Source organism: Montipora capricornis, chromosome 4 (genome assembly GCF_036669925.1).
Source record: "Montipora capricornis isolate CH-2021 chromosome 4, ASM3666992v2, whole genome shotgun sequence".
In the NCBI taxonomy this organism is placed as follows: Eukaryota; Metazoa; Cnidaria; class Anthozoa; order Scleractinia; family Acroporidae; genus Montipora; species Montipora capricornis.
In genome coordinates, this window is record NC_090886.1 from 11,001,768 (window position 1) to 11,013,040 (window position 11,273).

The following is an 11,273-nucleotide window of genomic DNA, read 5'->3' on the forward strand; positions in this document are numbered from 1 at the left end:
GCTCAGGCTCTTTGTGTACCAAGTAAGTAGCCACTTTTCACCAGGACTGACAAACAGAAGGTTGTGACTAGAGACAGTTCTTTTTAACTTGATCATCCTCATCGGTATATTGTTTGACATTTGTGGGGAAAGCTAAATATTATGTACTGTCAATTCCAAACAAACTTCAATTTCACTCTTTTTAACTCTATTTGGAACAACAACAACGACATTTCTATTTGCACATTTTTATCTAACTAAACGATGGAAATCATTAGAAAACGCAAGGATCTAGCTACAATGTATGTGTGTACTGGTCGTTGTAGCAAAGCAGCTTTCGAGTTCATCATTACTACTTAAAATTGAACACTCGATAATGGAAAAAAATGAAAGAAATAAAAACTAGCAAAAGGATTATGGTTGAAATAGACGAATTTTACAGGTAACAGTTGTATAAGAATAAAATGTGTTTGAAAATAGATGAGATTACAAGAGTCTTTAAATTGAAAAATATATTTACTGCGAAAGGCTTGCAAAAACCGATGAGAAATTTGGTAAAGTAGTAATTTATTCAATACAACAATTTTATTCTAGACAACGTGGAAGTTCTGGAAAAGAAAATATTTAGTTCTAATCTTGGTGGCTCTAAAACCGTGCAATGTTCCTTAAAAAAGGAAAACCAGAGTGAGCATGAGATGGTTAAATGGTATAAACTTGGCACTACTGCTAGTGAACTCAATCCAGACGAAAGAATTGAGGTAAAAGGCGTCACTTTGACAATAAAAAATGTTCAAATGGATGATGGGGGAACATATGAGTGTCGAGGACAACGTTACACTCGATTCTACACAGTTTACGTCAACGGTGAGTTTTTAAGTGCTTAGATATGCCACAAATCATTATTATAAACAAGAACAACAACAACATATAACAGGGCCGTAGCCAGTATGAGGCAATCTAAGGCACCTACCTCAGTCATTTCTTTCGTGTTTTTGTTGTTGTTGTTGTTGTTGTTGATAATACAGGATATCAGTACTGTAAGAGTCAAGAACACCCTAAATACCTATGAATATAACTTGCGATAGTTATATTTTTTTTGTGGCTACCGCCATGAATCAAGTTTATCCTCCTCATCATCATAAACATCAGCTTAAATTTTCATCTCCATCAACATTATCCTAATCATAAAGATCATCACCTCCATGATCTTCATTGTCCTCATCAATCTTAAAATTCCTTTATACCACACTCTTGGACAAAACTCGTTGGGAAAATGTGACGCTCTAATTTGTCTGCGTGATAAAGAGTAAATTCTCTCTACTTCGCCACCCCCCCCCCCCCCATTCCAATGTTGTTTTAAAAAGCGACCAAAGGCTTGCACAGTATTTTGCATCACATTATCAACATTGGTATGGGGGGAAGGGGGGGAAGACCACTATATTTTGTGATTGCTTGCCAAATGATGCTTAATCTGGAACTTTCCCCAAGAGTTTTGTCCAACATTGCAGGTAGATTAATTTCTCGTCTACTTCCGTCAGTGTAACTCGACTTAACATTAGCTCTTTAATCACCACTATCCTCGATGTTTGTTTATGTGGTCTACTGAGAAACTGTTTCGCAACTTAATCATTTGCGTTGTTTTTTCCTTCTTAGAACATTCATTTCATTGCACATTACCAGCAATTACATATACTTTTCATAAGAATTCTATCAGTCATTTATCTTCATTAGATAACATTTTCAGCCTCTACGTGAAAGTAATCATTGCAGTTATGAAGCAATTAGACCAGTTGCAAAAAACCCTGATGAATCAAGAGGATTTGAATCCCATGAAATTGCACTGCACTTGCTCTACCATCTGTCCTTTCAGGCCAACTGGGAGCTGGTCGCTTGTAAATTCGTACTGTAACCCGTAATACGTGGCGGGTGAATGATTTAGGGTGCTTGTATGAAATATTTCATGGGTTTGCGTCCTGTTTAAGATTGGATTGTTTCAGGCCCCATTCGCAACTGACCAAGTTGCTTCATAACTGCGATAATGTGCACAACCGCAGTTATAATGTACGAATTTTTTATATATTGTCTCTATCATTATCATTATCATTACGATGTGTCATAACTGCAGAAAATTTATCCATTCGAAAAAATCCGATCCCCAGATGGGATTCGAACCCACGACCCTCCGTGATCTAGTCGGATGCTCTAACCACTGAGCTACTAAAGACTCTATGATGAGCAAGTGAAAAACGTGGGTCTTTGACTCGAGCTGCATCACGCAGCTACAGATTCAAATATAAAAAAAACGACTTACAGCATAGCTCATGACGGCATCGCGCAGTCACGTTAAAGCACATCTGAGATTCGGCCAACCAACCACCCAAGGGAACGAATGTGAGAATGATATACACTTATGGATAGTCGGATTTTTCCGAGTTCCCAAGGGGTTTTATCAACGCTTCATTTCATATGTGTATATTATTCTCACATTTACTTTTTCCGAGTTCCCAATGGGTTCTATATTCTCACATTCGCAAATTTTGAACACCAGAAACAAAAAGGCAATGAGTAAGACAACCCAAGTTTCCTTGAATAACAGGCAAATAAATACTTCATAACAAATGACGTCTTACCACTCCACGCCACAGTACTAACCAATCTGTCAAATCCCTAGGCATTTAAGGGACGAAGGAGGCTATCATTAGATAATGGCACATCACACAAACTGCTTTGAGTTGCTTCTATTGTCAGGCAAATTTAAACAATTCTTTCTTTGTTCCCCGGAGAGAAGAAAAATCTAAACAACAAGCATTTTGACAAAGCATTCTGCTCTCGGTAGTAAAATGACTTTTTCATGCAAATCATTTATTGCTGCCTTGTGTAAAAAAAAATGTTCCGCTATTAGCTCCTTCTGTTCTTCCACCAGCATTTGTACATTAATTATTGCCATGTTATCTGTCTTCAAAGACTGGATTCAAAACAAATACATGCAACTCCAGAAGGCTGTTTCCGGTGGAAATAACTTGAGGCCGATATTCTTTTGACAGTGAATATTCGAATAAAGGAGGCGGGTGATTACGGCTGTTAGTGTTATCACCTCAGTGCACGACCGCAGTGCACTTTTTACTTCGACCTTGAAAGATATTCCAAGCTAATTTTTCCTACGTGTAAATTATTTGTCCCAACCCCTTCAACGGGAAAACCTTAAGTTGCTCGCACACTAGGGGTCATTTTGCAGCTACATGACCCCAGAACATGTAGCAGTTTTCAAATCATATTCCATACATATAACGAGGCATAGAGCGGGAACCTATCGCGGGGACATGAAGCACTGACCAAATCACAACATGAACAAACAGAACAAACTGCGCCATAAGCATGTGCCTGGGACATCTATCCATTTTACTCAAACACTACGAGGCATTTTACACGCATTTGTAGCGGGGACAAAACCACAACTAACTCAGACTTAACTGATTTGAGTGTAAGGTGAAGTGTAAAGTATCTACCCCATATAAAGCACGTGAGCGTTAGCCCTACTGATGGAATGTGCCCACACAAGGACAGAGAAAGACTCTGACCAGGGTGGGAATTGAAACCACGACCTTCGGGTTAGATCACCACTTCTCTACCGACTGAGCTACAAGGTCAGACGGGAGCAGGCTGTGGGGACTGAAGATGTTAATGTCACGGTAATGAACATGTACCAGTACAAGGCAGGCTTACGTTTTTGCCACCGTTGGTCGTGTAGAACTTATATTTGAACAGACTTAACTGATTAGAGTGTATATGTGAAGTGGGAAGTATCTACCTCATATCAACCATGTGAGCGTTAGCCCTACTGATGGAAATGGGCCCACACAAGGTCAGAGAAAAAACTCTGACCAGGGTGGGAATTGAATCCACGGCCTTCGGGTTCAATTTCCATTTCCATTTCCATTTCCATCAGTAGGGCTAACGCTCACATGGTTCATATGGGGTAGAAACGTAACACTTCACATTACACACTAATCAGTTAAGTGCTACACGGCAAACGTTTGCAACAACGCAATCCTTCCCTGTACTTGTACATGTTCATTGCCGTGACTTTAACATCTTCAGTTCCAACGGCCTGCTCCCGTCTGACCTTGTAGCTCAGTCGGTAGAGCAGTGGTGATCTAACCCGAGGGTCGTGGGTTTAATTCCCACCCTGGTCAGAGTTTTTCTCTGTCCTTGTGTGGGCCCATTTCCATTAGTAGGGCTAACGCTTACATGGTTCATATGGGGCAGATACTTAGCACTTCGCATTACACTCTAATCAGTTAAGTTTGTTCAAATATAAGTGCTACACGACCAACGTTTGCAAAAACGTAATCCTTCCACAACTAACACATACAATTAAGCACAGCAGCGGGAACACTTTTCAGAGACGTGTAGCGGCGGTCAATTCGTGTTTCGTTCACATTAGGGGGGCTGTAGCAGGCGCCTGTATCGGAGGCGTGCAGCAGGTACAACAGCAAATAGACCACTTTCGATAGATTAAAATTCAGCTTGATAGTGAAGCTTAGAGGACACAAACAAAAGAAATGAATAGACAGGTTCATTAATTTTTCTCTGTTTGTGTCCTCTACGCCTCGCTGCCAAGCTGAATTTCAATATATCGAAATTGGTCTATTGCAGACTTACATTTGCAACTGCAGCCATTACATGTCTCGGGTACATGGAGCCGCAGTCAAATCCTGTTTCATACATACGAGTGGAAATGTAGCAGGCACTATTATAAGGAGCTCACAACAGGGAAAAAACTTATCTACGCACACACATTCGCCACTGCAGCTATTACGTGTCTTAAGGACATGCAGTAGCAAGGTGTTGCATTGCCTGAGTTCTTCCTACCACACGATTTCACACCGATGTTTTGTCACTGCAACATGTCCCGCCAAATTTCAGTTGGTCGAACTTCATGCGGCATGTTGCAGCAACGAATGTTGCAAAAGGGACGTTTTTTATCGTGTGAACAGCTCGGGAGCGTGCGCCCTCAGCTTACTGAGAGATTTAACCAATCACAGGCATAGAGACGTCCATGAGACATGTTCCCGCTGATGTGCTTCGTTGTATGTGTTAGTGGTGGTTTTGTACCCGCTGCATGTCCCCGCTAGACATGCCTGTAAATTGCCCCGTAGTCTGTGAGTAAAATGGATAGGGGTTTCTGAGGGACATACTTATGGCGCAGTTTGTTCTCTTTGTACGTGTTGTTATATGGTCGGTGCTTCATGTCACCGCTATAGGTCCCCACTCTATGTCGCGTTATAAGTATGGAATATGATTTTAAAACTGCAAGTACATGTTCTGGGGTCATGTAGCTGCAAAATGGCTCTTAGTGTGCGAGCACCTTTACATGCAAACGCTTGAAGCCCTGGTCAAACTCGTGAAGTTTTCTTTTTATTAGCGCATGCGTTATTTATGAGAATGGAATCGGAATCTGTCGAGTGATGGTTTTCAAATTTTCGCTAACTGCTGGCTGTTCGAACTTATAATGGATAGTAGCCAGGATTGGTGAATAGGGTAAAGCTATCAGCATAAAAAGCCACAGAGATTGCCGTTTCATGATTATTATGGCGCTTTTTTAAATTGGTAGGGGGCCAAGGAATTTATTACCAGCTATCTGAAAAAAACCAACATTTGGGAGAAGGTTCGACTTAGCTAGCATTCACTAAACATTGTCTCCCGTAAAACGTTTTCTACCCTATTGCTGTTATCATAGAGTTTCAGTGCAGTATGGAATCCTGGAAGAACCGGCTCGATCATACATATATTCATGTACATGTAGTTTTGAATTTACCCAGATTGATAATTCGCCCTTGTCATACGGCGGCCATATTGTCTCGGGAGACCAAGAAAGCTTTGTTTTATCACGCCAAGCTTCGCAGTGGAAACCATGAGGGTGAGGATTGGCGTGGTAAAACAAAGCTTTTTTGGTCTCCCGGGACAATATGGCCGCCGTGTGACACGGGCGAATTAGCAAAAAGCCGCCAAGTCACCTTTGACGCTATTTAACGACTATTTAGTAATATGAAGAAAGTCAGAAAATATATTAATAAATTCGCATCAAATTGATGGCTTCTACACAGTCAGCAAATTGAAGCCGAATACCCTGGTAATACGAAAGTCTCGAAACTCAAGTTCGTTAGAGACGCAAATTAATGACACACTATCAACGGGATACCTCTCGAATTTCAAAGAAATTAACTTCGCCTCGGGGAACATTGAGGGTCGAGGGGAAACAAAAGTCACTGTTTCCCGTGGGGCCAGTCATTAATTGTTTTGTTATACCTCTCAACTCAAAATAGAACTTTTTTGCTCAGTTCTTGGAAGCTTTCATCCAAATTTTGCTCAACAATAGCTTGATAATTAACGTAAGCATATAAATTGTCATGATGGATCCAGCAGAGAATGGGAAAAAAGAAATTAAGTTTTATTTTACAAAAGTACACCACCTCAACGTTTTCAATAACAATAACAATAGCTTGAAAATTTCACTTATGCTAAATTTAAATAATTGCTGATGGCTGAGTTTTTTTTTTTTTCTGTCACCGTGATTTATCTTGGCTTAAGGCCTGGCCAAACGATAAATGTTGGAAGATCCAACACGTTGGTTGCTTGTTGGACAGTCCAACATGTTGAAAATTAGGGGGTGGCCAAACGATACCAAACACCATTCAACATGTTTGATCAAACTGATGAGACGCATTGGGTTGTGGGTAAGGATATGTCCCAGCGTACACCACGTTGTAACATCCACGGATGTTTGCAACATGGAGAGTAAAGAGAAATTTAAGCGTTGTTTATCAGTGTTATTAGTGCTTGACGAGCTTGAAGAAACCGAGGATAAAGTAAACAAGGTAAAACAAGATAATGGATCCGAAGACGACAAGAGAGTGGTTATTTTACCAATATTCTTCGAGAACTAGCAGACGAAGACACGCCACGGATATATCGAGTTCCTCTTCGATCGAAGCCAATATACTCTTTCTCTCTTGTCTTTCAGGTGGTAGTCGGCACAAAAAACATCCCATAAGAATCTATTCCCTTCCAATAGGTCGATCAAGCGGTCAGTTTCCTCGTCGCTCCAACGTCTTGCTTTTTGTTTTGGTGTTTTCTTGCTAGAAGTTTGATCGATGTTCTGCGCTGCTTCCTCGCTCGCTGACATTTTCAAACTACACCGACGCAAGCAAACGGTGTCTATGGTAACGACTGAATTTGCAGTCACAATGCGCGTGCGCGCATGCAACATGTTGTTGAGACTGGCCAAACGAACAAAATTTCACGCATCCAACATGAGATCAAAGGAAATGTTGCATGATGCCGGATTAAATGTTTCATACTGCATCAAACATCTTCCAACATCATCCAGCATGTTGAGTGGTCATCAAACACGGTGGCCAAACGATAAAATGTTGGTTCACCCAACATGTTGGATCATCCAACATTTATCGTTTGGCCGGGCCTTAAACACTTCATAAATAGTTTTGCTTTTAAAAAGTAAAATAGACAACATTAAAACAAAAGAAAAAGACAACAAAGCCGCGAAGTTCAGACTCATCCAACCCCGAATTTTTACCAGTTAACAGTATTACAAAGGCAAACCATTACCTTTTAAAGCTGCTATTGTAAGGTCAGTAAATGAACTGTCCATTCTGATTCTATCCGGTAGTTTTGTTTTCTTTTAATTAGTCCAATATGGGGCATGTGTATTATGCATTGCTGTTTCGGACAAAAATAAAAGGTTGCTTCTGTGGCGAAATCCTGTTCGTAAGGAACTATAAAGAGCTTTAACGGTGACGGTCAATTCGTCTTCATTTTGAACAGTTCTACAAGCCCTGCATCTTGGTGCTGGCCCTTTTTTCTTTTTTGTCTTTGTTTTTTCTTTCTGCGAGAATCATTTGAAAGAATTTCCAGCATAATTTCATTTCTAGTTTTGTTGGTGCCCTCTTTGTACATCAGGTTTTGTGGAATAACAGAGTAGGAATTTCCAACAGCAGACAAGGCCTCGTTATTAGTAAAAAAAAAAAAAAAAAAAAGAAAAAAAAAGAAAGCTGCTTCAACAGATTACTGTTCTCTGGCAGTCGACATATGTTTACATAATTCTTTCCAGAATTACTCATGAAATCTGCACAGTCACAGTAATGACTTGTTATGATAAGAATTTTTTCTTAGATTCATTACGTATGTGATGTAGGATTTTTGGATGGCTGAGGAGGAGTCCGTCGATTTTCTTTTATGTTTTCCTTCTCTCGTTTTGTCTTTTGTAGTCTATCGATAAAGGTTTTACTACGAATTGTTTAATTAGTCGGTATCTACCTTCTAGTGGTCTGACACCCTCTGTTGTTTCACTCGTACTAGCATTGTGGGGATTCTAGGGATCTGGGATTCGCGGCGCATCTTGATCTTGAGTGGCTGATGTATGGTCTTCGTCACAAAGAACCTCTGTGATCAGGTCCTTTCCAAGCAGTTTAGCCCGGTGGATCTGATCTCTTATGGCTTTGTTTTGTTTTTCTTGATGAGATGGGCCCGTTTCCCCTTCCCTGTGCCACTCATTATATTGTTATTGTTGCTCACAAAACGTTGAAGTAGTGTACTTTTGTAAAACTAGAAGCTTTATGAGCGTAAATTGGGTTGCCTGTGGCACGTTAAGCCCGAGGGAGGGGGTTCGGCTAACCACAGGAGTTTGATCGTGAGGTCTGTCCTAAGGGTAGAGATTTTGATCGTACGTGATATCTCACAGGGTAGCGATTTTGATCGTACGAAGGACATTTGAATTTTTTTGATGAAAATGTCAAAATCTCCACCCCACAGTTCAAACTCTTTTCGGAAGAACCTTGACTGTGAATATTGAAGCACAAAAGAGACAACAAGCTTTTTTTCAAATATTTCTTCACTGTCACATTTCCAAAAAAAAAACTGTGCAGAGTTTATTACAAAACAAGCTGCCAACACACCCCGTGTCAAAAACACGACTAAAAAAATTTCCCTGCAGTGCTCAGTATCAGACCCTTTACTGAAAAACCCTTTCCTTGAATAATGAAGCAAAAAAATGGGCAGCAAGCTTTCTTTTACATAATTTTTGACAAACAAGAATTAGTGAAATCTCCAATTGTTGCCGGACGACTGTACAGAATTGAGTACAAATAAATATAAATAGCCAGACAACAGGGATCACAGCCCCACTTAAGTTGTCATTGTTAAACCCATAAGTAACGAAAGATTGTCGTCGAAGTCCATTACTCATCGCTTTGAAGATTCTAGATTATTATTTTTCACCGCCTGTCTTCAATTTCCGATTGACTTTCCATAATTTAGCTCCATAAGGGCATATATATATATTTTTTTATGATCCACTAAAACGCCATTCGGGTAAAAATGACGTTCAATGCCATTGCAAGTTAAGTTTAAAATTCTACCCTGTCCACCCCCACTAGAACCCCCGCTAGTACCCCCTCAAACGTACCAAACATACGCGAAGAAGGCTCTACACGCAAAGACACTACTTAGCAGGGGAGGGACAGGAAAGACTTCTCATGAAACGGAAAAAAATAAATAAAATTTTAAAAAAAACAGAGAAATATTACTCATTTTCCGACTGGGAACTAATTGTTTCTATCTTCTGGACCCGCAACAACTTATAACGGACCCTCAACAATTTAAACTGGACCCGCGACACGCGCCAATTAGACTCAATCCTCATAACGTTGCGGATCTCTCACCGTTTGTGCCAGGAAACCAGAGAACAGATCCTATGTTTGCTCACCTTGCGTCTGCCACAGATTTCTTGAAAGAGACTTGAAACACGCTAGTTCAACGGCAAACGCTCTTGGTCAATGGAACCCGTGGCTGTGTCACGAGTCACGAATGGATGACTAATTTAAGAGTTCAAAATACTGTACTATCAGAAAATCACAGCATGCGCTATACCTTGACTATGTTAATTTTGAAGATATGATTGCCATTCAATCTCTTGCTGGTGGATAAATTTAATCCGTAGCAGTTTCCTTTAGACAAGCCGCCACTAAAAATATATTTCCTTGACAATGAATACGTTTTTTTTTATTTTTTTTATTTTTTTTTTTTTTTATTTAAACATATTAGTAATTGTTTGCCCCAAAAGCACCTAGGCTTATCAAGGGGGCTCACAATAATACATTAATCAGGCTTAATACGTTGATAACCAGGACAAAGGCAACCGATTTTTCTTATCAGTGAGGATCAGCAATTCAATATATTTTCCTAGCAAGTTCACAGCCAGTTACGTAAAATTATGCTGAACGTCCCAGCCAGCTCGATTACTTCTTCCAGAGCGGCTTTTTTGACAAGCGGCCCTGCTTGGTACTCCTGTAACAACTACATGTGCAACAAAAACGCCTGTAAGTGGCTAATACCATTTAAAAATTGCAGTCTAAATGTGGAACAAATTGAAACTAAAGTATTTCTTTTTTCAATATTTCTTCATATCTCCAGCGCCCACTAAACACTTCAGCTAACAAGAGTAGCCCGATGATTTTAATAAGTTATCGGTGTGCGATCATTTCAAACAGTACATGTCTTAAGCATGGTCTGAAAGTGGGTAACTATGTAAAATCCGGTCGTCCAAATTTGAAAGTGATCGGAACCGTTCTTCGCTGTTTTCGATCTGTTAACATCAGAATCTGCTAACGGGCTACTGAGCGAGCCCTAATTTGCATACATCTTCTAGTCTTAGCAATACCCGTTGATTGCACATGCGCGTATTAACGGGTAAAAACGAATCATTGATCGTATTGAAAATTACAATAGAAATCTCTTTCGCGTGTGATGTTTTCTGTTATCCCAATCGACTCCCGATTTTGAGAACTGTTGTGCAACTTTGCTGCTAATTATGATAAAAAGAAGCTGTTTTTATTATATGGCAAGCTGGAGCAATCCGATTGACGTTTTTTTCTGGTCGGCCAGTACTGACCATTACTATGGAAACCGTCCGTTTCCGTATTTTTTTCTCTCTCCCGGGAAATTCAACAGGGGCACCCAAAGTCAATTTTCGGAAAATATCTGTTCGGAAGACGATTTGAGATCTAGAACTTTCGGAACATTTGTTGTAAAATCTCGTGCTTGCCTGCCTCTCCTAGGATTTTCGAACATCTGAAAAATGGTATAATTGCCCATTTTTAACGGATTTTGGCCTTAAAAACGTCACCTAGAATTTTCGGGAGCCTTTTTTCTGGCTGAAAATTTCGAAAAGGTAAGTTTTGATCCCTATAATTTTCGGATCACTAGACTTTCAGCTA

The 11,273-nt window shown here is 40.0% G+C and overlaps 1 protein-coding gene across 1 annotated transcript in view; it reads left to right on the top strand.

Moving 5' to 3' along the window:
* Positions 1-674: 674 nt before the first annotated feature.
* LOC138046087 (scavenger receptor cysteine-rich domain-containing group B protein-like) overlaps positions 675-11,273 on the top strand; it is an 18,302-nt gene continuing 7,703 nt past the window's right edge. The window contains exon 1 of the mRNA XM_068892766.1: positions 675-843. Within this exon, the coding sequence (XP_068748867.1) occupies positions 675-843 (169 nt within the window). The remainder of the gene's footprint in view (positions 844-11,273) is intronic.